The sequence below is a fragment of the Dreissena polymorpha genome, chromosome 1 (genome assembly GCF_020536995.1).
Source record: "Dreissena polymorpha isolate Duluth1 chromosome 1, UMN_Dpol_1.0, whole genome shotgun sequence".
Taxonomy (NCBI): domain Eukaryota; kingdom Metazoa; phylum Mollusca; class Bivalvia; order Myida; family Dreissenidae; genus Dreissena; species Dreissena polymorpha.
Window position 1 is genome coordinate 79145199 of NC_068355.1, and position 27337 is coordinate 79172535.

The window sequence follows — 27337 nt, forward strand, 5'->3', positions numbered from 1 at the left end:
TGCCACGCCAGTTCTACTTTAAAATGAAAATATTTGGTAACAATGCGCTTCTGTAATGTATTTTTATTTTTCACAGCAGAAATGATGTGCTGTCAAACTAAAAAGACGATTGTAAACTATTGAAAGTGTTTAAATGAAACTGTACACTTTTTCATGACCAACTATGACAAACTCTACAACAAAAAATATGAAATCAACATTAACATCAGTTCCAATAAATAAGTAAAGCAATTACCAGTATACCACGACATGGAACATTTTTTTCGCATGAAATTTTACGAAACGATGACGAAAGTGAGGAGTAACGAATAAAAACTACCGGTACGTGGCAGTGGTATCGAAATAGTTAGAATTTTAAAAATGCCGCAAGACAATTAAGTCCAAGTATACATGACAAACATGTAAGGATGTATGCATGAAATATCGCTTGTACATGTAAGTTGTATATATATAGCCGATCCAAAACAATAGTCACCCAGTTTATACTTTTAATCAATAGCGAACATGAATTGTTTTTCGTAGTTATGAATTATTAACAACATAAACCATGTACCAAACTGAAAAATTACCAAAACTTTCGAGTATTCCATGTTTTCACAGACAATGCGAATTTCCCGCCATATGTCAAAATTGTGTCCCCCAAAAATTACTTCCGGTATCACGAACGCTTGAAACTATTTTGTTATCAAACGCCTAGCAATTTGTCATATATACAACAACATCATACAACACACGATGCAGCGACAGACAGATGACAACGTTAAAAAGGCGGCCCAAATGATGCTTGAACAGACTGTAATGGACATATCTGAAAGGTGGGTAAAACAATACTAATATATTTTTAATAGGGATGTCAACGAATATCCGAATATTCGGTCCCGGACCGAATATTCGGATACTATTTTCCGAATCGAATATTCGGAAGAAAAAAATAAAAAAATCGAGTAATTTCAAAGACTTTGTATTCGTGAAATTTGCTTCAAACATTGTACAAAAAGTCGTTCCTCGTGTCATAATGTTTAGTCCGGATAATTCGTCGCTATGGTGATGACAGTATACCGGTCATAAATCCCGCTAATTGCCTAACAAAGACAGTCACTTTGTGTCAAAATTATGATAGGTTCTAATCGCATCGGCAATCAAAACACCGACCTGCACTTGATCCAATGACTCGAATTACATTTAAAATTATCAAAGATTAAATGAGTAAAGGAAAAGCCGACTTGGTGTAAAAAAAACAAATAAGACCATATGGCAATTAAAACACCGACCCGTCTTGATCTAATAACTCGATTTTACATTTAACATGATAAAAGATTAAATAAGTAAAGGAAGTGCCGACTTGGTGTGAAAAACAAAAAAGATCGTATGGTTATAATCACGTTGTCCAATCAAAAAAGCTTTTAGAAAATAATTTACTCAACCTCTAACCGAGCAAGAGAATTCTGACGAACTTCAGAGATATTTGCTTGTGAAAATGGAGCCAACCGCTAAACCTCTTGACTGGTGGAAACGTCACGAGAGCGAATTTCCGAAAGTCGCGTATGTTGCTAGGAGTGTTCTATATGTACTTGCAACTTCTATGCCATCTGAGCGCATATTCTCAACCACTGGATTGCTCATCAATAAACTAAGAAATAGACTCGCCAGTGATCTGGTCGACGCAATCGTGTTTTTAAATAAGAACAATGTTCATGTGCCCAGTGACGCCGATCCGAGTGACTTTTAAAATGTGGCAACGGTGTTTTGTTTGCATGTGTTCGCTATGTAAATAATACGTTTAAGTTCAGTTCAAATTATTTATAGATCTAACTGTTTTGTCATGTAATTATTTTGTCGTCATGTAAATATTATGTTTCTCGTTCTATTGTTGATGTACAATATTAAAGCATGTGTTCGCTATGTAAATACTATCTTTAAGTTTAGCTTAAATTATTTATAGATCTAACTGTTTTGTTATGTAATTGTTTTGTCGTCATGTAAATATTATGTTTCTCGTTCTATTGTTGATTTACAATATTAAAAGTTTAAAAACAGTTTTCGTCATTCAATTTTAACAATTAGCGACGGCAATGCTGTGTCAATATTTAGTCACTTCCGGGGAACTTCCGGTAAAAACGAAAGTAGAATTCATGGAGTAATGGTACGGTAAACATAGTTGATTTTTTTCTAACAGATGTTGACCGAATATCCGAATATTCGTTCGGAAGGATGACCGAATATCCGAATACCAATATCGGTATTCGTTGCCATCCCTAATTTTTAATTATTAAACAATATAGTTAGTGTACATATACTTCGGATATGCTATCCTTTCGGACAGTTATCATTTGTCATGATTTGTGCATCAGACATGGACAAAGGTAGGCTAATTAAGATCACCATATTAATACAAGCTCATTGCTTTAACTTTTTCAGCAATAAAAGCTCTTTTATTTTGTAATTTTGATGCAGTACAGTACTCATCCTTATTTTTTAATACATTAGTCGGTTCAAAAGCTCACATGAGCTTATGTTTTACCACTTAGATATGTAATTTTACGCATTTGAAGTCCATTAGAAAATTACATTTAATTAAATACCTTTCTTACTAAATTCAAGTTTTAAAGGGTACAATAGTGTTGATAGATGCCTTCTTGAATAGCCATGTGGTGATTGTGTAAGGTTTCCGGACGTTTCACCCCCAAGACGTTTCCTCCCCTAGACGTTTCCCCCCCAAGACATTTCCTCCCCAGACGTTTCCCCCCCCACTTTGGTTTAAGTGCAGACGTTTCCCCCCCCCCCCCAATAAATGTATGATTGTTTGGTTGAAGTTTATTCTTGATTTATTATCATAATGATTATTTTGTTTATGAAGTTTTCAATTAACTTTATTTATGAAGCAGCTTGTTTGCTTATTTTGTTGGTTTAACTGTGAATGGAATGCATGTAAATCATTAGTGTTGAGGAACTGTAGTTGTTTGTTGTTTTTAATCCAATTAATCCAATTAAATAGGGTCAATTGGTGAATTGATTAAATGGTTAAATCACATTTATATTAATTTCAAAACTGTTTTCCTTGTAACAGTTAAATATGATAAATAAATAAACTATATAATTGTCAATAATTTTTTTTTCATGCATTTATATGTATGTATATAATAAAATGATTGGATGTCACTGATATTTTAATTTTTCCTAATAACTAGTTCAGGCTAATTAAAACAGAATTGCACTTTCCTTGTGCATTATTTCATTATTGGTATAATAAGCAAATGTAATCAAAACTTATTGATATTTTAATAATTTTACTCAATAATATTAATTATATTTAAAAGCAACAAAAAACTTATTTATTCCTATATTTAAAAATAGACTAATTGATATGTACATAGGTTTGTGGCTAAATGATTTAAACGGTAAAAGTTCATTAACTTCATACAAAGAATTGAAACATCGATTTGAACTATCTTATTACCTTAACATAATCCAAAACTTTAATTTAAGAAAATACATATCAAAATTAAGACTTTCGTCCCACATGTTAAAAATTGAATCTGGGAGACATACAAATATTCCTAAAAACGAACGCAAATGTAATATATGTGACTCAAATGATATTGAAGACGAATACCATTTTGTAATTGTATGTCCTCTTTATACAGATATAAGAAAAATGAATATTGACAAATTCTATTATAACCACCCTAGTATGCATAAATTTATTCTTTTGTTAACAAATAATAAAACCAAAGTCCTAAATAAACTCGCAATATATTGTAAAAATGCTTATAAACTGAGAACTGATATATTGAATGCAAATGTTGAGTAATTCGATGGCCTTAGTGCATTTTAACACCTTTTTATGTACTAGTTTGGTCACTTTCGCATTACTATGCATGTGCTTATTGCTTATATATTGTCAGTTTTGTATATGTAACGATGAACTGTAAATGTTCAAATTATATGAATAAACTTTCTGTTCTGTTCTGTTCCATATATAAAACTATCAATTAAGTCAAATCAAATCTATTCATTAATAATATTTAATACAGTGATAAACTATTTTAAAACATTTTTTTGCATAATAATGTGTTTATCTCATCTTATCCCCCTGTCACCTAATCTCACCAATGCTGATTAATTAAAGGGCCTGTATATTGCACCCATAATCTAGCTGTTATCTTGTGTACTACACTTGCTAATCTAATCAATGCTTGTTTATTGCACCTTAAGTGCCTAATATCTTGTATAATGGTAGGTGTGGATGTTATTTAATATTAGCCAAATGATGAAAATGCTGTCACATTTTTTGGCTACAAATTAAATTAATTTTTAAATTGGAAGGTAAATGGTATTAATAAAGATCCATGACACACTGATAGTTATTAATCAAAATTATTTTTGAGAACTACAATTCAATACTGGCTGTAATAAATTATAATTTTAATGTCATATAACAATTTTATTTACTCAAAATAAAAATCCAAATATGTTACAGTTATTATTAATTCTTAAAAATCATAACTTATGGCTTATCTTCATTATGTAATGTCAATCACTATGCTACGTATGAATAATATTATTGCAGTAAATTCTAATAACAGAATGGATCAGTGTAAAATGTTTTTAGTATATATTGGTATAATTGTATTTGTTTGTAGCAAAATGAATTCATTAATTCAATAATAGTAATTCTTTACTTTGTAACATACCATTCCACTTAAAATGATCATCAAAGAACATAAAATGTGTTTGTTTACTCAATTGATTAATACAATAGTTATAATTGTTTAATTTGTAACATACTATTCCACTTACAATGACCATCAAAGAACGTCAAAGGTGTGCTTTTACTCAATTGATTTATACAATAGTTATAATTATTTTAATTTGTAATATACTATTCCATTTAAAATGACCATCAAAGAACATCAAAGCTTTGATTTTACTCAATTTTTCAATGAGCTTAATTAATGCAAGAACAATTTAAGGCACTTAAAAAATCAAGTATAATTAGATCTATTTAATTGTTAAATTTGTTAGAGGCTTCCCTAAACAACCATATAAAATCATTAATTACTATTTTAATTAGTCAGGACTCAACTAACATCATTTTTTACACATAAAATGCACTCAATAAATATACTAATACTTTATTTTCACTTTATTACAAATAACTACTGCTAATATACATTTACATATTATGCAGACGTTTTACCCCCATTTTGGGGGTGAAACGTCTGGGGAGGAAACGTCTTGGGGGAGAAACGTCTGCCACCCATTGTGTAACAGGCTTACAGTTTCCTGGATATTGGCCCCAATTAACTGCAGGGTTATAGATAATTTTTGACCCATGGGGGTAAATACAGCGATTTTCCTCCTTCTTTATAAAGTACCGGTAAACGGCACTTTCCCAATTACGAAAAAAATACAAATTTCCCAATTGCTGTCCTTAAATTCCCAATTAAAGGTATAAAAAAAAAAAAAAAAATAAAATTTTTTTTTTTTTTTTTAAGCAACGTTTAGTTAGTTTCCCTTTGCAGCTCTATAGCTTGAACCTAGGTATATATAATATTGACAGCTTGAAAACACTTGGTTATCAATTTTAAAGTATTTGGGTGCAAAAAATCAAATACACCAACTTCCCAATTTGAGGTTTTCACGACTCGATTTTTCCCAATTTTGAGGTTTTCACAGGTTTTTTTTTCCACCTTTTGGGAAGATAGCCCATGGCTTTGGAATTGGGAATTTTATCGGCATTTTCATGAAATTGGGAAAATAAATTCATTAGCCTTTTTTCCACATGAAAAGTCCACTGATTAGGGAAATACTAAATTTGATATAACTCATTATAATCATTCAAATTAAAAGAACAAAATCTTATAATACTTTGTAAGATGTAATTGAATTGAAATTGAGATAAAATACGCATAAGACTTTTTTTTTGGAAATTGGGAATTTTTTTCCACATTTTGGGAAAAAAGTATACTTTTTGGGATTGGGAACATAGCCGAATTTCGGCTATAAAATCGGGCCAAAAAAACCCCTGGTTTTCACGACTCGATTTTTCCCAATTTGACCGGTACGGGTACTTTTCCCAATTGGACAAGGAAAATCGCTGAAATACCCCCACTTTTCAAAGCATAGGGGTAAATGGTCAAATTGTGCCTTGCTTGAAGGGTAATTTGCTTAAAGTAAAACAAGAATATAGCCGGGGTACAGACACACTACTTTAATAATGTTAAACACAATAAACCATTAAAATTGTGTTTTCTTTCATAAGTTCATAGTAGTAGGTTTCTTAAAGTGTTTTTTGTTTTAAAACTGTCCTTGGATTATAGGCCCGTGAGCCACGGAAAACTTTTTTGCCAACTTTCAAAAGTTGTTTTATTAGCGTTTAAGTGTGTCCTTTTTAATTTGAAAACTGAGGAAATTAAATCATTCAGTATTGGCAGTACAATGTTTTTACTCGATACAACTTTTGCCGTATACAAAGAATCAATTTTACTTTAGGAAGTAATTTGTTTTGGCTTCAAAGAAGCCATGCTGACCTCTTAATGTAAATAAACACTTAAGCGCTTGACTGTCTTTAAAAAAAAAAAAATACTAAATTTACCATGCGTCTAGATGATACCCATTATACATACCAACTGGCTAACTATTTCTACAATCCAGCGCACAAATTAGCTCTAATTTTTACGATAACCACTAACCAGTCTCATATTTTGGGGAAAGACAATCGGCTGTTTATATTTTTTGTTTACGTTTTACACCGAGAATTTACATCATTTGCGTAAGTCCAGATTGGCTTGCTTAAATGTATGCACCGAAATTATAAATTGAGCTTATCTTGATATTTCTAATGCCTATATAACGCTGATACGCAGCTTATCTAGAACGCTGTTAACTGTTCTCTCACATCAAAGACCTTTGTCTTGATGTCAGAAGGACACCATTGATAAGACAAACTTTTCAAATATTTTTAGCTCACCTGAGCAAAATGTGCTTTTGTGATCGCCTTTTGTCTGTCGTCCGTCGTAACATTTGCCTTGTTATTGTCCAATCTTTATGAAATTTTATCAAAAGATTGGTCTTAATGATATCTTTGATGAGTTCGTAAATGGTTACGTTTGCTTGAAAAACATGGCTGCCAAGGGGCGGGGCATTTTTCCTTATATGGCTACATTGTTGTGTATATATGGCTATAGTAAAATCTTGTTAACATTCTAGAGGCCACATTTATTGTCTGATCTTTATGAAACATGGTCAGAAGATTCATCCCAATAATATCTTGGACGAGTTAAAAAATGATGTGGGTTGGTTGAAAAACATGGCCGCCAGGGGGCGGGGCATTTTTCCTTAAATAGCTATAGTAAAACCTTGTTAACACTCTAGAGGCCACATTTATTGTCTGATCTTCATGAAACTTAGTCAGAAGATTAAATCCAATAATATATTGAACGAGTTTAAAAATGATGCCCGTTGGTTGAAAAACATGGCCGCCAGGGGCGTGGCATTTTTTCTTATATGGCTGTAGTAAAATCTTGTTAACACTCTATAGGCCACGTTTATTTTCCGATCTTCATGAAACTTGGTCAGAAGATTTCTCCCAATTATATCTTGGATGAGTTCGAAAATGGTAACCTTTGATTGAAAAACATGGCTGCCAAGGGGCAGGGCATTCAGGGTTCGCACAGGGCTTTAAAAGTGCTTGAGAACGAGTCTTAGGCTTGAAAAGCCCTTGAACAAAGGTTTGCCTTGAAAAAGTGCTTGAAAAGAGCTTATTTCAAGTAAAAAAGCTTTGAAAATGTTTATTTCTGCTCAAAATTACTTTTATCATTGCTTTAATTATAAACTTTAATCGTTCTTAAGGGAAATATTACAAAAAATTAATAATAAATTCCTTCGCGCAAAACGTTGAGTACGAAATATAAGTTTCGTACACTATTGAGTACAAAACGTTATGTGTACACGTCACAGATTATGTGTACAACGTCAGAGGTTCTCCATTGTGATCAATTTTCGCGAGTGAAAACGCAGCGCTGCGAAAGTGTCGTTTCAAACCAGGGTATTTAAGTGAATATTCCTGGGTACAGAAACAAATGACATTCAAAAAGCACATTGTCGGGTCAGTATGAAAACCATTGTCTGGGGGATGGGGAAAAGCGCTTTAAAAAGCCACGAAAAAGGGAAAACCCACAAAGAAAACATGAAATTGAGAAGCAAACAGGGTTCCTGGGATGTGTTTTTTGTGAAACAGGAAGGTACTATTGTTAAAACTGTTAAATCTAAAACAGACATAAACAACAACAGCCCATTTGTGTCGAACCAGGAAGGCACAGCCACATAGAGTGTGCAGATAGAAGATATTCAAATTCCAGGACCTTCGCAACCATCAGCAGCAGTATCAAACTCGCAGAAATCCATAGACAAATTTGTTACAAAAAATGATATGTTGAAAGTGCATACCGTTTGCACACATCAATCCTTTAGTTCCACTAAAAACATTACAAAGTTATTTCAGGTTGTGTGCCATGTCAGTACCATTGCAAAGAAATTTACTTGCGGAGACCGCAAGACAGCATGTGTGGCCGTTTTTGGGCTAGCTGAACATTTCAAAACTTGACTTGATAGTTCTATAAATGGACCGTACTCAGTGTCTTTTGATGAAAGTTTAAACAAGAAAGACCAATCCAAGCAAATGGATATCCATGTTCAGTTGAACCTGCATTTTATAATGGAAACTAACGTATGGTTCTCGGCCTTGAAAATAAAAATTTGGCCTTGAAAAGTCCTTGAAAAGTGCTTGAATTTAGGTTTGAGATTTCTGTTTGAACCATGGCATTTATCCTTAAATGGCTATATATGGCTATTGTAAAATCTTGTCAACACTCTAGAGGCTACATTTATTGTCCAATCTTCATGAAACTTGGTTAGAAGATTCATCCTAATAAAATCATTGATGAGTTTAAAAAAAATGATGTCCGTTGGTTAAAAAACATGGCCGCCATGGGCAAGGGCATTTTTCCTTATATGGCTATAGTAAAACCTTGTTAACACTCTAGAGGTCACATTTATTTTTCGATCATCATGAAACTTGGTCAGAAGATATGTCCCAATGATATCTTGAATAGGTTCGAAAATGGTTTTGGTTGCTTTAAAAACATGGCCACCAGGGGCGGCGCAGTTTTCCTTATATGGCTTTAGTAAAATCTTGTTATTTTTATAATTATATTTATCATTTTAGAGGCCACATTTACTGTCCGATCTTAATGAAACTTGGTCAGAAGATTAATTCCGATTATATCTGGGACATCTTAAAAAATGATGCTGGTTGGTTGAAAATCATGGCTGCCAGGGAGCGGGGCATTTTTCCTTATATGGCTATAGTAAAACCTTGTTAACACTCTATAGGCCACATTTATTTTCCAAGCTTCCTGAAACTTGGTCAGAAGATTTGTCCCAATAATATCTTGTTATCTCAGGTGAGCGACTTTGGGCCTATCTGTATCAGGCCCTCTTGTTCAGTCATTCAGTTCTTTGTGTGTGATTATCAAAGATTTGTGATTTAACAGCTTTTATTAACCAGGTTTTCCGAAGGAAAAAACTGGTTACTAGCAGTGCTCACGCGGCTGCCAGACATTATCTTCTGCCAGACATTATCGCCAATGGCGATTATTTTATCCAACTGGCTATTATTTCTTAAAATTGGCGAGAAAAAATGGCGATTATTTTATCCGACTTCATCAAAAACAAATTGCCTCTACATGTTTTCCGGCGAGTGCGAAACGCGTGCAAATCGGGCCATCAAGCAGGAAAATCGATAACGAGATTACTGTGTACACACTCGACCCTGTGTATTGTCAACCACATGTCAATTCACGTCTGCGACATCGTGGCCTAGAGCATTTTTTTTCAATCAGTGTCCGACAGGAGTGATGTTTCGGAAAACTTCTTTAATATCCCAGTGCTTTACCAATTTCTTCATTATTTTTTTCGCCAACTATTATTTCATCGTCATTGAAAATCGCTGCGAATATTGTCGGCTGGTTTGTTTTTCACGCCGTTTTTTCTGCAATTAGATTGAACATTGCTTGATGAAATAATTATTTAATCGCCATCGACCAATTATCCCCGTAATTATCGCTATTTGTTGTCACAATTAAAAAATATGTTTCGTTTCACCGATTTTAATTCCGAATTTGCAAATATTGTTTACTAATCATTTGACTGTCGTCGCTTGTTTTAATCGATTAGAAGCGTGAATCGATTACAAATTTAAAACGATGCAACGGATGTATTATTTCAAGCGCGGCCGATCGATCTTACCATTAAACAAACAAAATGGCGTCGCTAAACTCGCGTTGCTAATAATATTAGATTGGTAAATGTCGGCGGGCGGGCGGTCCGGCCATAACTATGTCGTTCAATGTGAGATTTTAAAATCATTTGGCACATTTGTTCACCATCATGGGACGGGAGGCGGAAAACTGCAACGGGCGAGGCATGGTATGGTATTGCGCAAGGGGGGGGGGGCGGGCGGGACAGGGGTTAACCCTAACCCGACCCCTAACACTAACCCAAACCCTAACCCTTTTTTGGGGTTATCATCCCTGACCATGCCTCGCCCGTTGTAGTTTTCCGTTCCCTCATGGGACGGTGTGTCATGCGAACGTTTTACGTTGATATATGCAACCTCAAGGTCTTACTTTGAGTTCAAAGGTAAAAAATGGCCATAAATGATCTTGTCCGGGCAATTACTATGTCATTCATTGTGAGATTTTAAAATTACTCGGTACATTCGCTCACAATCATTGGACGGTGTGTCATGCGTAATAATTTCGTCGATATCTCCAAGGTCAAGGTCACACTTTGAATTCTAAGGGTAAGAAATGGCCAAAAGTTATCTTGTCCGGACCCTAGCTATGTCTTTCATTGTGAGATTTTAAAATTACTCAGTACATTTGTTCACAATCCTTGGACGGTGTGTTATGCAAAAGAATTACCTCGATATCTCAAAGGTCAAGGTCACACTTGGAGTTCAAAAGTCGAAAATGGCCATAGATGAGCTTGTCCGGGTCATAACAATGTCATTCATTGTCAGATTTAAAAATGACTTGGTACACACGGATCATCACACTAATTTTTAACAAGGTTTTCCGAAGGAAAAAACTGGTTATGATATTGGTGAATGTCGGCAGGCGGGCGGAGCAATTCTTCCGAGCGAAATTCCTCCTTCATTTCTCAACGGATTTCAATGAAACTTTCAAAAAATAATTGTCACCAAGTGCCCTGGCGCATATTGTCGGGATTTATGATTCGGTCGAAATCCTGGTCATTGCGACTAAAAATAGATTGAATTTGACACAAGGGGGGTTACAAGGAACAATCAGTGTAACGTAACAGCCCCGTAGAGATAAATAAATTAATTAGTTATGTAATCCATATATAACATAAATATTATGTTATATAATATAACAATATGATATAAATTTAGTATAAGATAATATTACTAATGTGATAGGAATTTATACGTAAATTTAATTTTCCTATTTGTATTTCAGAAATTATCAAGAGATCTTTTTATAATATAACTAAATCATATGTGCATTTTCAGAAATCAAATAGATGTTTTAGTAATGTAAGAAAATGTTAGAAGATCAGCAAGTAAAAACCAGACAGACATTTACATTTATTGTTAAAGTTGGCTAAATCAACAATTTGAAAGAGCAAAGATAAGATATTATAGACGAATGAATATGCTACGTAACGACATGACCACGGGAATTGTAATCCGATTAAATTATTTCTTACATCCACTGAACTATGCGAATTATTATCACTAGACACACAAAGTAATGGAGCGGAATCTTAATCTTAGTAAATTATCTCTTACATCCATGGGTAACAATGATATATTACTATAACCAGAACCGATAAGTGGGTAAACACGTGCACCATTCCCGGGGCGTGTCATTTTGGAACAGTAATTTAGCAATTCAACCAATCAACAATAAGCACGTGCAGGAACGGACACTTATGATCTATCAAAGTTATAATTGAGTTTTATGCAAATTAACCTGTAAACAAAATGTAGATGTTGTGCCAGGAAAGGGAGGCTCTGCGGTTAGATTTGATAGAAGGGCATTGTTGCTTGCTTTGGCGGGCTGGGCCCGTTGCGGGCTTCGAATGTATCTTGTATTTGACAAACATTATGAAAACGTTGTGTTGTGTTAATAAGCAGAAATACAACGTAAAGAAATCAGAATTGGACTCTGTTTACGTTTATTGTGTCACGACGAACTAGGCGACATCAGTAACACTGCACATTTTGAATTGTCTCCCTTTATCAGGCTTTTTTCAAATGATAAACCTGGTTTTGTGACAATTTTGTCCTTTGTTGTTGTTTCAATTGGGATTATCATTGCAAGGTGAGTCTGAAAATTGTTCCGGTAGATTGAAAAATCTTTGTCCAAAATATGAACAATTTGGGTATAAAAAAACAATAACATTTTAAAGAAGCACACACACTGCTTGGCTAAATAGCTAAGTTGTTTTTACAAAAAATATGTATTTATGTTACAGATTATGTGTGCATTTAAGTTCAAAATAGTATGACAGTTGTTTGGGTAGGATTCATTTTAATTTGTCTTCAATACTGCTCCAGCAGCTGGAGTTTCACTTCTTTATATTGTATGTCTGTGTGTTAACTTATATATTTTAACTATTAGATAGGTTTAGTGTGCGATGTTTGGTACCTAAAATGAAGATCAATTTTGAAAGTCGAGTAGATATTCTCATACTCATTTATTTCCTTACAACTTACTTTGATATATGATAAAAAATCAACATATTGTATTTAATTATGCAAAAACTATTTTATGAACACTCAATCTATTGAAAAAATACAGTTGTTTTCGGTATCTTAAGCTGTTGTTGCAAAAACAAGTTGTAACTAGTCACCCCGTATAACATCCTAAGATGCTGAGATGCTTATCGCATGATCTCGAAACTTGACTAACATTTAAAATTGTACGTTCATTTTCTTGTGCTGAGTATGCTCATTGTTACATTTCTGTCCTCATATCACTTTTATCTAACAATACAAATTTGTCGCAACGGGAAACAAATGCCTTTTAAAAACATAAACAAACACAAAAACTATTTATAACACATATGTATTTATATGTCTGCCAATACAAAAAAACTATTTCTTTAAAAAAACAACGTTAACAACCCTTGCTTAACGTTACTTCTACTCAGGTGAGCGACCAAGGGCCACCGTGTTCCTCTTGTTTAATGCCTGGTATGATGGTGTGTATAGTTCAAATAGTTGTTCAATGTATATAGTGTGGCACTTTGTATAATGCACTCATTAGCTAGTAACATTTGATCAGTAGTGTGCTAATCTGCTGTGTACATTACAATATGAATAGTTGAATGTCACCACATTGCCAATGACTATGTTCATCTAGCTATTAACCTGGATATAATAGCATTATTGTTAGCTTCTTCTATCTTAAGACTAAGAGGTACATGTTAGGCACAACTTATTAAAGCGGTACTGTATTTTATTGTTTTAAATAAACTATTATTTACTGTGTTTTACATTTAATTAAGGAGATAAAGTATTGAAGTACTGTTAATATATTATAAAGTAGGATAAATGACGCATATCTCGGGTATTTTTGTAATTCAGGAAGACAATGAGACATATCAAGTGGATCCCGGGCTTTAATTTGTAATGTCACGTCGTACTAGATTGAAGGAACACCAAATTCGCGTACTTTATTAAACTTGTCAATCATACTTAAAATAAACCGATATTAATTAGACAAAACCATTCAGGCTAAAAGGCGGGGAATTTCGGTCCGTGGAGGGTAAATTCCGACACTAAAAGACTTTAAAAATCTGTGATTAATTGTACTGAAGCATACACATTTTTATAACAAGTTATTTTACAGAAATCAAATGTTCTTGATAATTGTATTAATCATTTCAATACATCTCAGCGACAAAAACAAGAAATCGTCAACGTTTGATAAGACTTGTTAACGTAGAAGTAATTTTTTTTCTTCAATTAAGCCAATAAATTTGAGTAAATTGTTATACATATTATAAGCAAACATCACTGTAAACAAATAATCTAATTGACCCTGGCTACAACAAAGAATAATATCTGATTTCATCAACAATGGTCAACGAATAATCATCTACACATTTCGAACAAAATCTCAACGCTAACCATACGATACTTTTATCCCCGTCATATTGCATTCGCTCCCAACATTCATAAAGCAAGTTAAATTTTATATCGTCTGGGTCATTGTAAATAACATCCACAAGGTGACCATAAACATCGTAAAACAAGTGATGCTCATATACAGTTTCGAATCGGTTTCCATCTCAAAGCGTTTTTGCAATCTATTACTCAGCTGATCAGTAATCTCGCGGTTGCGTACATTCAGAACAGCCGATCGTTGCATCCTGAAATCAAGCGAAATGATGTCGCATGGCTGCGTACATTACTTTGTTTATCTTTGTATCCTGAACATAAAATAATTTAAAAGTTATACACTGACTAATGTAAACACTCTGTACCATCATAAAGCTTTGATAATGTAATTTTGTAAAATAAAACGTTTAATAATTTTAAGAAATCATGTCAAATATTATTTACTAAGTACGTGTGTTTGGGGAAATACAACGTCATTATTTCAGGAATGTTAGGGCCTTTTTGTTTTTCGTTCGATGCGTCTGTTTTCCTTTTTCTTCAAAATGTTTTACTTTTTTTCTTCCTTTTCTTTCTTTTTGTTAATTATCTCCGGGGATGTCAGTAACTTGTGCGTGGTCAAACACGCTCTCTTGGGGGTAGTCGGACGCGTTTCAGTCATGTTTTGTGGCGGAGCAAATAAAGCATCGACGTCTGCGTTCCAGTTGCATGCTGGTATATCCGTTGCTTCGCCAAATGACGCAATATCATTTATGTCAATGTTCCACGAAGGCTCAAGCTAAAAAAAGACATTGGGGTCATTGGGGACGAATTGTTGCATTAGAATGACGGCACTATCTGTGACATTTGTTGATTGTCCGAGTGTTCCGTTACATTCCGGTGAAGCCGGAGATGGTGGTTCCGTATTCGGTCTTTCCTAGCATTATTGGCTTCTATCGCTGCTACCAGAGGTTAAAGTTGCATTTTGAACCGGAAGTGGTCTGTCGAAAACACGAGAGGGCATCATTTCTTCATTTTTTAATGGAGAGCAAGAATATGGCTAAATGCCACAAGAAACAAAGCCGATTTTGATGTTGCGTGACGTAATCGACCTTTCCCAATCTCTTGCGATCAACCGCGGGAATGACAATTTGCTGATGGTATTGATCGGATGTGAAGAGAGGTACTCCGTGCAGGCTTCGTTAAAAAAAGAGTTTAGTGGACCGAATACGCTCTTGTCGAGGGGCTGTACTGTATGAGTTGTGCGAGGTGGCAATGCTAAGATGTGTATGTCGTTGGCCTTTGCTGTTTCGATGAGATTCAATGCCTCATCAGAATTATGACTTTTGCATATCAGTAGTTTTGGACGTTCAGGGCCACACTCTTTTAGGAAAATTTTCTCGATACAGCTTTGACAGATAGCCTCGGTCATCCATGCGTTATCGTGAAAAGTCCATTTTAATCCAGCTGGAGCTGCAGAAGTATTCCAGGAGTGAAAGCAGCGACTGTTTTTTCTTTGACGATGAACAAGGGGGTCATGGCTCTGCCGTCAGTATAAACGGACGCTACGATGGTTGTATGTGTTCGCTGATTTGATGTTCTATCGGGAAGATTCTTGACACCTTTACGGGCAACGACGCGGACGGTATTGTAATCAAACTGCTTGCCAGCCGTCCATATGTTTCTGTGTCGGCTTTTCAAACAAACATAGGCTCCCAAGAATTTTGCCCAGATTGTTGACATAATTATTAACAACTGTTGGATTTACCGTTTTTCAGGCTTGCGGATGACAACTGATGGGTGCTGTCTTTGAGACCTTCAAAATAGCCTTTCCATAGAATGCCATTTTTAAACGGCGTTTCCAATCCAATCTTTTGGCATAGTAGTCCCGTCTTTAAAAGTAGCTCTCGACGCTTTATGCCAACCCCCCCCCCCCCCACAGCTTGCGGCAGTTGTAACTTGATCAGTTACATTCTATTTAATTTCAAGAGGAACAACAGGAGTTCGACCTGGTTAAGCATCCATACCAATTTTGCCATTCAATCGATCACTAAGGATTTGTTTAGGGACTTGAAATTGCTTAGAAGCTTGTCTTGAGCTTTAAGCACCCCCTGATACCGCTTTCACCGCCTGTTTGAATACGCTATCTTCGTATTGTTATGTCCCCCAGTCTATAATGGGGGACATTTTGTTTTGCCCTGTCTGTTTGTTTGTTGGCTTGTTTGTTGGCGTCATTGTTTGTTTGCGTCAAACTTTTACATCGGCCATAACTTTTGCAATATTGAAGCTAGCAACTTGATATTTTGCATGCATGTGTATCTCATGTAGCTGCACATTTTGAGTGGTGAATGGTCAAGGTTAAAGTCATCCTTTAAGATCCAAGGTCAAATATATGGGGGGCATAGTGTTTCACAAACACATCTTGTTTGTAGATGTGTTTTGATGTTTGCGCCATCTGAAAAAAATCAGTTTACCATGCATAATTTATCTTCATTTTGGGATATTTTTAAGTTGTTTGAAATTACAGTCAATTGGATCATAGGCGGATTGTAATTTCGGACATTTTTAAAAGGGATTATAAATTAGATTTAAAATAGAAAATGGCATATATTTATAACATTTATATATGTCTTAAAACCAAATTGCACGATTGTTAAGGTAATTATGTCATGGGTGCAATATACCTTTTAATTTATGTAAAAAAATACCTTTCACGTGTTTCGAATTTCGCGCCTATTGAAGTTCTCGATCTTAAATTTATTGAGTTGAATACATCTTATATTTTTAGAAGTAATTATGAGGTTGATCTCGATCTTAAACGTCTTAATCTCAGCCTATGTCTGCATGCAAGACACCAACAGTCTTAATTTTAGAGCAATACAAGTATGCCCATATTTCAGAAAAATATCCGGTATATTGATAATTAACAATTTGTATATTTCAAGAAAGATTAAAATTAATCTTGACACAACTGGTTGTACTTGACCTATAAAAAACTTGTAATAAATTATAGCACATGCTAGTAATCATATATTCAAATTTCTGGACTTATATATATTTTCAGTAACTGCCTTGACCTTGTTGGTTCTAAATGCTTTCACAAACTTGCTATGCGTGTAATATATATGAACACAAAAATCTGTACCGTACCTTTATACCATCTTTAGTTATTTAAAGAATGTGCTAATTAAATACACCTATCAACATTAACAAAACATATAATATTCAAAAAGTAACCTAGCCATACAATTATCAATGCAAGTATTCAAACAATGATAACATTATCAATTATCTTAAATAGGTATGAATAAAACAAACAATTTTTACATAAAAATTGTATGCATATCATATATGTTCATCTTATATTTACAACACTTATAACAGGCAGTGAAAATAACCAATCTCAGTAATCTTATAAATATATAGACAACATATTTTGAAGCTGAACAAATTTCATGTATATGTTGTACAAATTCTTGATTTCAAAGAGCAAACAATACATAATTTTAAGACTAAAATAAGTCAGTGGGTCATATATAGCGTCATTAAAAAAATTAAGCTATTAAATTAACAATTGACATTTGTAGCTTTGCATAATACTTATTGTAAGCTTTGATGGAATTATTAAGAACCAAAATCTACATCATACAAACAAATTGGCATTAGTCAAACTTTTAAGTTTTTGATTGCTGTTAATATATATTTCAAAACTTCTCAAGACATTAAATAGAGAGTTCAAATGCAAGATCCTGTGGAGACAAATGAAAAAAAAGCATATTAGGAAATTGGCAAGTAAAATTTCTATACCGAAAAATTCCTTTGATTAAGAAAACTATTCGTAATTGTAACCATACAGTTACAGCTTTCAATACTTCAAGTTAACAACAAAATCTAGGTTAAAATGTCTTATCCTGTATCTTTCCCTCACTTATCAAAGTACAACTCTTACAATGTGCACGAAAACCAGATTTCATATTGATTCAGAATGTCGTCATATGGCTTTTCCTTTGGCTCATTTCACATGCCTGGTTGCTGGTGTCCATGCCCCAGTCATGGACCCCTTGTACACAGGATCTTGTATTTGTATCTGAAAATGGCTAAGATGTTTGCAATTTGTGGCAATGCATCGTGGTAACGCTCTGCGTTGCAAAGGACCATGTCTCCATCTTGAATTATGGTTTGCGTCGATACCGCCTTTATGGATCCAACTTCGACCTTAATACACTAGCGAAATATTACCAAAATATTGTTTATGATGCTATTTTATGTAAAAAAATACATGTAAGTATTATATATATAATATATATAGGGCTTTCCACAGGCCATTTAACGATCCCTCGACTGGGCGCTTGAATTTCAAAGCTTGACATTTTCCGATCAGTGTATTTTTAGTAAAAGAAAGTGGAGATTGTAAAAAAAATCAAGGTTCCTCTATCAGTGTATCAATATTCCCTGTTTTAAAAGAGCACTCGGTACCTACTTTCACAAGTAATCGCCATAAAAAACACATGGGAGTAATGGATAATCCACTGATAAGAGAATAGCATGCCGCGCGTATCGATTATTCTAGTCACATTACACAGTCATTTAAATGCTGACAAGGATGTATCACAGGAAACTCAGGTAACTTTCCATTCGTCAAATTGTGATGTTCATCGTCCAATCGGTTACGCTAATGCTTATGGTGGCGGGGTTAACTATCGACCATTATTTTTTATTGACGTCGGGCACGCAGTAAGAGTTTATCGCAGCTTGATTAGCAAGAAGTTGTACCATTTACGTAATATAAAATCGGTAACTAGTACAGTACAGTACATTAAAAACACGGTTTCGGGCATCATCATCACACCTTTTTACTGTAAACAAGTGTTACCTTGGCTCATAATTAATACGATAAATTAATTGCAATTGGTAAACAATTAATTACTTATAGCGAGTAAGTTGTGCAAATAACTCCCGGTTACAATTATGCGATAACAATGTAATTCCAGTACATGTATATTTCATCATGTCCATTTATAGAACTGAATCACCTCGTTTTTCTTACATTTATTCGACACGTAATGCGCTTTAACAAATTTTCGTTGAATGAATGTAACCAGGTAGATTTTCCAATAATCCTATCAGAGTAGTAGATTATCTACCTTTGACAACTGTGACCAAATGTCATAGTTGACTGACTTTAAATCAACTCAGTCAGGTGACCACTGCGACCAATTAAAACTGTTGGGTGATATTAAAACCTGTTCAGTCAGATTTTTTTCCCTCTCTTTTGCATTGTGTTCTGGACAGTCAAAGTGTCAGCAGTCAGTTTTTTAGTTGAGCTGCAGATTTTGATATATCTTCATTAGTATTACTTCTTACCAGGTTAGTACTAAGTTGTATTAAACATGCAATACATTTTTGTACATTTTTGTATTTATTATATACTTTTGAATTGATTGCAAATGGGTAATGCTCTGTTTGTAAAAACTTTGTATTGTGGTTTTGTGTATAAACCTGTATTTGGGAGAGTAATGTACTTTTCCATTCTTTAAGTCCTATATGCAGTAATCTCGCTCTTTCTATTGTGAACCATAAATCTAATGTTGCAGTTTTAACCATCACGAGTCAGTGAGACAAGAGAGAGGCGTACAGACAGGTGTAAAAGCCCAAACCACATTTGGTACGTTGATATGTATTGTATGCGTGTGTGTGCGCGGAAAGAGAAGAAAACATAACTTTTGTATGTAATTTATATATGTGATGTTAACTGTTTTCTTTTAGCGTTGTTTTATCATATGGATTGAATAGAGAATATTTATACATGCTGAAGTGTTAATGTTATTCGGTCCACTAGAACACATCCTGTTGATAAGTTTATTTGTGAACATGATTTACTTGCAGATTATTCTATGTTTTTCCTATATGATATTTATGTTATGTTATTGTTTAATTTCAGGGCTTTAAAAGTTCTTGAGCCAACCTACAGGGAATATTATAATCCTTCAGTATTACATCATGAACATTTTCTTATGAACACTTTCAGAAATTGAATATATTATTGAAAGAAACAGTTGCTTTAAGTTTTATATACTGACCAAAATGAAATTCGACCTTGAACCTAACTAGAAAGACACTATATTACATTAATTACGCGCTCTTGTAAATGTTTTGTCCGAGAATCGTTACTTAGAATACTGATGATGGCAACCGGCCGTAATCCTCGTGGACAACGTGAATTTCATGCATAATTCCGTCAAAACATTTATTCGACTCGTAAAGTGTTTAAACAATTCATCGTTGAATTCATAACGCAACTGTTAATATTTGTTGAAATCTCAAATGGAAAAAATTAAATTTGTAATCCGAAACCCATTCCCGTAAGTCAATGTTAACGCGTTTTTAATCCGAAACACACTTCCGAATGTAAATGTTACCGCAACATTAAACTATTCTTGCTTCAAATTAGCAGTGCAAATTTATTTTGTGTCGAATCTTTTTCTCAATTAAAAAGAACGCGAAAATTATGCAGCGTGTACAACGTCGCGTCATTTGCATAGAAAGCGTGCGTGTATTGATCGTTTTAACAAGCACACAACACGTCAGGGGATTGACGCATGTTCAGAGGCAATATTTCATCAAATCTATAAATAGTCACTAAAAATGTATTTGATACTATCGAAAAATGGCAAGGTTTGTGTTAAAGAAATAATTGAGAGCTTTTATCGTAACTATTTACCAGAAAGTGATTTATAAATCCGGAATAAACTGGATTATCGGGTAATGAAAAGAAACTTGAAAAGTAGTAAGTATACAGTAATAGAGTCGGGTTGAAACGGATGTATTGGGGAATCGTTCGAGTCAGGATTTTACTATCTGTTCGTGAAAGTTTTAAAACAATTAAACAATATAAAAAATTATATATTTTTTTTAAATGACTGGGGCATTTTCTTGAAGAGTCAAAGCGCACCAAAGCACCAACTGACGTCTTTTGACGCTGTTTTCTTTGAGTTATAACGCACAACAGAACGTGAATTGACACGTTAAATAAAAAAAAAAAATCAACGTCGGGAGTGGACGCCCCTCCCGAACCACCCCTATGAGACCCGGGGCGCCTGACAAAAATCCTGTGGAAAGCACTGTATAATATATATATATATATATATATATATATATATATATATATATATATATATATATATATATATATATATTTGTATTAATGTTCAATTACTTAACAAGTATACTGCTCTATAATATTAGTGATATTGTTTTCTTTAACTTACATGTGCAACATGTTTATGTAATGATATCTCTCTGAATGGAATGTAGTTTAGACAATCATATACCACAATATTTATTTGTTTCGTTCACCCGAGCACAATATACTCATGGAGAGCTATTGTGATCGCCTTTTGTCCATCGTCCGTCATGGGTTGTGCGTCATGCAGCGTCAACATTTGCCTTGTTTACACTCTAGAGGCTACATTTATTGTTCGATCTTGACATGAATTATGGTCAGAAGATTTGTGCCAATTATATCTTGGACGAGTTCAAAAATTGTTCAGGTTGCTTGAAAAATAAGGCCGCCGGGGGGCCGGGCATTTTTCCTTATAAGGCTTAAGTAAAACCTTGTTTACACTCTATAGGCCACTTTTATTGTCCAATCATCATGAAACTTTGTTAACATATTTTTTATCCCAATGATATCTTGGAAGAGTTTGAAAATTGTTCCGGTTGGTTGAAAAACATGACCACAAGGGGGCGGGACATTTTTCCTTATATGGCTTAAGTAACACCTTGTGTACACTCTTTTGGCCACATTTATTGCCCAATCATCATGCAGTTTGGTCAAAAGATTTGTCCAAATGATATCTTGAACGAGTTCTAAAATGGTTCCGGATGGTTGAATAACATGGCCACCAAGGGGCAGGCCGGTTTTCCTTATATGCAGGCCTTCCAGCATTCGTACTTTTTCCTACTTTTTTATAGCTTCCTACTTTTTCCTACTTTTTGCTAAACAACTCCTACTATTCCTACTTGTTGGAAAATAATGTCCGCAAAAATAAAATAAAATATGAACATTGTGCTAGTTATATTTGCAGAAAATGAACAAAATATGTCAAACTGGCTGGTTTCTGTTGTTGAAAGATGTGGCAAACATGTCCCTCCCCATGTGGATCATCTTTCATCATCATGAAGGTGAGTCTCTTAGGTATTTTAAATCTTTTTTGGCTGAACTCCAGAAGCATAGAATCCTCACAATGCTATACTTGTATAAACCCAAATGATGCCATGCTGAGGGTATTTTCGGTTATTTTCAAAAGTTGTTTTCATTTCCAAAAAAGTATGTATCAAATATAAGATATATACTTTCTTTGATTTCCAGTTATAGAAATACATTATCATTTGAAAGTCACCAAAACTATTTGCAAAGCTATTACCAGCTAAAGGAAAATACTATTCCAATTTTATATCTGCAGCTTTGCATTTCTTTTGCCGTCACTATTTACTTGCTTGGGAACCTCATTTTCACTGACATACATGTATGTTTTTGATTTTATGTTTTGTTAAAAAATATAAAAATAGCCATTTGAATAGTGAAAAAAAAAGAATTTCATTCTTCTAACATACAATGGCTTTGAAAAAGTTGCTTTTTATTTGCTGATCATAGATGTAGTTGCTTTCCACATGATTTAACCGCATGATATAAACTAGCTATACCAGGTGAAAAAACTAAGTTCAACAGGTCTTGGCTTGTGAAGCTTGACAATAATGGAAATAGTATTGGTGACTGGTGTGTACAGGATTCCTCAAATGAATTTGCTGCATACTGTTTGTGCGTTCCAAGAGCATCTCTTGTGCGAGCAATGGTTTATATCAGGTTATCAACCATGCTGATGAAGTTGTGTATTCATATGCCTCTTGTGTTTTGAATCTGTAACTTTACCTTTTACCAACAACTGACATTCTCTTGTGTTTAACCATTTCCATTTTATACAACATGTGTACTGTATAGATCTGCATTAGCATTAGTGCTCTAATCATTGTAAATCATCTGGCTTACTAAATCATTGTACTGAATATAGTCCTTTACATGTAGCTTGTAACCACATACTTATTTATCATTAACATACTAGTAAATGATTTACTAGCATGGTAATGTTATGTTTGTTAATTTGAGAATACAAAAAATGTTTCAGGCTGATAGAAGATGACCACACAGTTCAGCAACAGAAACTGGCCAGCATTGGTATACAATAATAGTCCACATGGCATAAAGAATGGTAGGGTTTTGCATTTAGAACGCCTCCTCGGGTAAGTTATTTGCCATGATTAATTAACAATTTAACTGAAAATATTCCTACTTCACCTTCTTTTTTGGAAAAAATATTCCTTCTATTTCCTACTTTTGTGTCAGAAAACCTCCTACTTTTTTCCTACTTTTTTTGAGTGACTGCTGGAAGTCCTGTATATGGCTTTAGTTAAAACTTGTTAAAACTCTTAAGTCCACATTTATTGTCCGATCTTCATGACATTTGGTCAGAGTTTATGTGTCAATGATATCTTGGGTGAGTTTAAAAATGGTTCTGGTTGGTTGAAAAATATGGCCGCAAGGGGCGGGTTATTTTTCCTAATATAGCTTAAGTAAAACCTAACACTCTAGAAATCACATTTATTGTCCAATGCCCAATCTAGACAAAACTTTGTCAGGATATTTGTCTCAATGAGGATGAGTTCAAGTTTCCTTATATGGCAACCTTGTTAACGTTTTGTTAATATATTTTGGATTAGTTAAAAAATGGTTCTGTTTTTTATGGTCCCCGAAAATTTTCGGGGAGCATATAGTTGCCAGTTTGAAGTTCCTTCCGTTCTACCTTCCTTCCGTCACACTTTTGTTACCGTTTCTCATAGCACCATCAATACTTTACCGATCTCTTTCATATTTGGCATGTAGGTACCTTGCTTGGACCTCTACCTTTTGATGAGGTTTGAGGTCAATGGGGTCAAGGTCACCGAGGCTAATAATAGATTTTTCCGTCACACTTTTGTTACAGTTTCTCATAGCACCTTCAATACTTTACCGATCTCTTTCATATTTGGCATGTAGGTACCTTGCATGGACCTCTACCTTTTGATGAGGTTTGAGGTCACTGGGGTCAAGGGCAAGGTCACAGAGGCTAATAATAAATTTTTAGGTGGTTATTAACACATAGATTGACAAAGCGCATCATCGGGTAGCATCCATCAGTTTCACTGATATTTTTGTTTTGAAAAGCATGGCCGCCAGGGGACAGACCATTTTTCTGATTTGGCTATAGTAAAACCTTGTGAAAATCACATTTATAGTTATATCTTTGACTGACAATTTGTTCTTATAATATCTTGGGCTGCATAAAACAGGCCAGTTCCTTGACGAGCAACAGGTGAGCAACTTTAGGCATTTGCTCTAAATTTGTTTATCAAAAATAAACAGTAAACATGAACGTATACGTAAATAATAAAACGGGAAGTTTTATCATCGATTTGTCAGCCTATTGTTAACATAGTAAAATGTGTCTACCTATACCGTTTTGCCTTAAGTGTACCTATTGTGTTTCTCAATGAATACCTTAACACAAGTTATGCTTAAGTTTTTTTGGATATTCAGTTTCTTTATGGTTTCGTGTGTTTTAACTATTATGATATTGCCCTTTGCATGCATGAAATAAATTATATATAACAATTATTCAAACGTTTTCGAGTTTAATTCATTATCTGCATTATAATATTTGTTGAGTGAAGTGTTTTTGTAATCTTAACTCAAATAATACTACAAACACGCAATTGTATTGTGCCAGACGCACTGAATAAAATAATTCCCAATATTATTATTAATTGAAACAGTTTAATCACAAAGTTTGTCGAACGATAAGTGAATAGAATGCGAAAGGAAAGTTCTGTTTTCATCTGTTTTTATCAATGAGCATATTCTTTCTGTTGGTTGCAAAGTAATTATTAATAATTTGAAAATGTGTGCTATAATTATGTTACTATTATGGAATATCTATTGACGCTGGCGTTTTTAAAGAACATTATGTTTAAATGGACAATTGTTAAACATGATCATAAACGAATTTCACAGAGATAAGTTCATAGGGGTATCTCCATAGTTTTATGAAGTGCATATAAGTTACTGTATAAAAAATATTCTTCAAAATTGGCACTCAATTGCTTTTTCCACTAGTTATAATTGTATGTTTTGCGTTGTATAGTTGTCATGCAAACATAGTTTCGCAAGTATCTGTCGAATCTGATGACATTACCTCTGAAGATGTTTCAACATATTGCACCAACAATTCAATATTTTCTCCATTTCAGATTAAACGCCACGTGCACCGCGAAATGCTTGCAGCCCGTGTACGGCTCAACAGAGTTGGTCAAGGATGAAGCCGTGTGTATAGACAGGTGCGTGGCTAAATACCTGGACCTTCATGAGATCATTGGCAAGCGACTTCAGGAGGACAAGGACGCTTATCGATTGCTTGCTGAAAAGCCTTACTTGAAATCAGAAGGCTCAGCGACCTGATCGAAGTGTTATGGTCGTTTTTGTGGTTTGCGAGCTTAGTTATAATTTTTAGTGCAAGTTAAATCATGTTTGACCAAGAAATAATTGAATGTGTGTTAACTGGAAAAAAGGAAATTGTAGAAATGTTGGTTAAGAGATGCGTATTGCGAAGCTTTGCGCACACATTAAAAAATAAGTGAGTATTGTGTGTACTGCGAACATGTATCACATAAATATTTTGGCGCTATTTGTATTATATTCTGTTTAATTATTAACCGCCCAGAATAACAATAAATATTATGACATACGTTGCTTAATTAATTTGCAATTGATTGGGTTAGCACATTCTTAAGATAACGTGTCTAGCTTTGTTTGGTCTGCACCCAAAGTAATTGCATTGCGCATCATACTGACTGGATGTCTTTTTTCTCTGTCTTCAATAACAATAAATTGATTTGTACGGAATTCAGACCTCTCTACGGTGCAATTGACATGCATAAGGTTTTTGAGAACGAATTTTATTATTGTAATGATGTATAGCCACACCAAGCTTGGGATTGTAGGTGTGACCTTCATTTAACAAATAAAGGTATAAAACGAATGCGTTCCCGATGGTGGAATTGGAAACTATTATGATTGAATGTGTTAAATTTGAAGATCAAGTAAAGAACGAATACGCGTAACTTTAAAAGAAGATGTATGACCTCTATACTACTTAAGTGTACACGAAGACAATATAAGAGTCAAATTTATAACGTAGGTTCATTTGTATAAAATAGGAACTAAAATATATATTCTTTATATTAACATTACATCATCAAAACTCACAAGCTTATAGAAGCAGCTTTGTAGAATTATGCTGCAGTGCTTCTTGTATAACTAATGCATAATTACACACATATGTCGGCAATATACATGGACGTAAATTAGCATTTCCTATCGAATACAGACGGTATTGGAACATTAGCTTCGTATTAATAAATATAGCAATGCGCAGTGGAAGATAACTTAATTAAATGAAACATAATTTAATTGTTTAATGAGCCTTCTAATATTAATCTCGGAATACTAATTAGTTAAAAACCGTTTTATCCATTTGTGATGAAGATTTGATTTACATCAAGTTAATTTTTTTTATATTTCAAATGATCCACTTCAATTTACGGACTTATTTATTGGGGGTATACTAGAGTGAAATTTGCCACACAGAGATGCGTTTTTGTTAACACATACTAGTTTTATAACATAATATCATTATACCCGTGCACTGATCAAAGCTGGGATTACAGCTTTGGAACGGTCAATACAAAGAATTGAGATTCATACCGGTTTGAGGGCTAACCTAACCTCACTCTCACATAAGAATTAATCACAAACCAAACACGCGTCTAAAACGATCTCGATCTTATGTACCTTTGCAAACCGAAAATAAAAGTAAATAGCTTTAGTCACAATTTTAGTTCCTATCTTAACGCAAACTTCACATGCTTAATTGAAGAAGATACGTTCTAAGAGTAAGATGGACAATATTGAGCTATAGTTTAATGTGTAATGCAGTATATGTAATGGTCGAGAGGTTATGGAGCCCTTTAAACGCAATATGGATAGAGCGA

General features: G+C 34.1%; 2 protein-coding genes and 1 long non-coding RNA gene across 5 annotated transcripts in view; 2 read left to right on the top strand and 1 right to left on the bottom strand.

The window, feature by feature from the left end:
- The window catches only part of LOC127837139 (uncharacterized), a 29965-nt gene extending 23246 nt beyond the window's left edge, over positions 1-6719 (bottom strand). The window contains exon 1 of one of the 2 annotated variants that reach the window (XM_052363995.1): positions 6696-6719. In XM_052363995.1, the coding sequence (XP_052219955.1) occupies positions 6696-6704 (9 nt within the window). In that variant the 5' untranslated portion in view covers positions 6705-6719. Of the gene's footprint in view, positions 1-569; positions 703-6695 lie in introns of those variants that run through there. The other variant, XM_052363992.1, reaches the window with a different exon arrangement.
- LOC127837172 (mitochondrial import inner membrane translocase subunit Tim10-like) lies at positions 673-26031 on the top strand. 2 transcript variants are annotated; one of them, XM_052364099.1, is made up of 2 exons: positions 673-815; positions 25538-26031. In XM_052364099.1, exons 1-2 carry the CDS (start codon positions 736-738, stop codon positions 25743-25745), a joined length of 288 nt encoding a protein of 95 aa, XP_052220059.1. In that variant the 5' UTR covers positions 673-735; the 3' UTR covers positions 25746-26031. The 2 variants fall into 2 exon arrangements, with proteins under 2 accessions (XP_052220059.1, XP_052220065.1); XM_052364105.1 differs by lacking the exon at positions 673-815 and adding an exon at positions 7988-8110.
- Positions 21445-24905, top strand: LOC127837236 (uncharacterized). The gene is made up of 2 exons (XR_008029186.1): positions 21445-22378; positions 23380-24905. It is a non-coding gene; the product is annotated as an uncharacterized LOC127837236 (long non-coding RNA).
- Positions 26032-27337: the final 1306 nt, after the last annotated feature.

Bases quoted from the DNA above. Each gene is read 5' to 3' on its own strand.
- LOC127837172 (XM_052364099.1), top strand. From the start codon at position 736: ATGCAGCGACAGACAGATGACAACGTTAAAAAGGCGGCCCAAATGATG. The intron at 816-25,537 runs GTGGGTAAAACA...TCTCCATTTCAG, and splicing joins GTAATGGACATATCTGAAAG to ATTAAACGCCACGTGCACCG.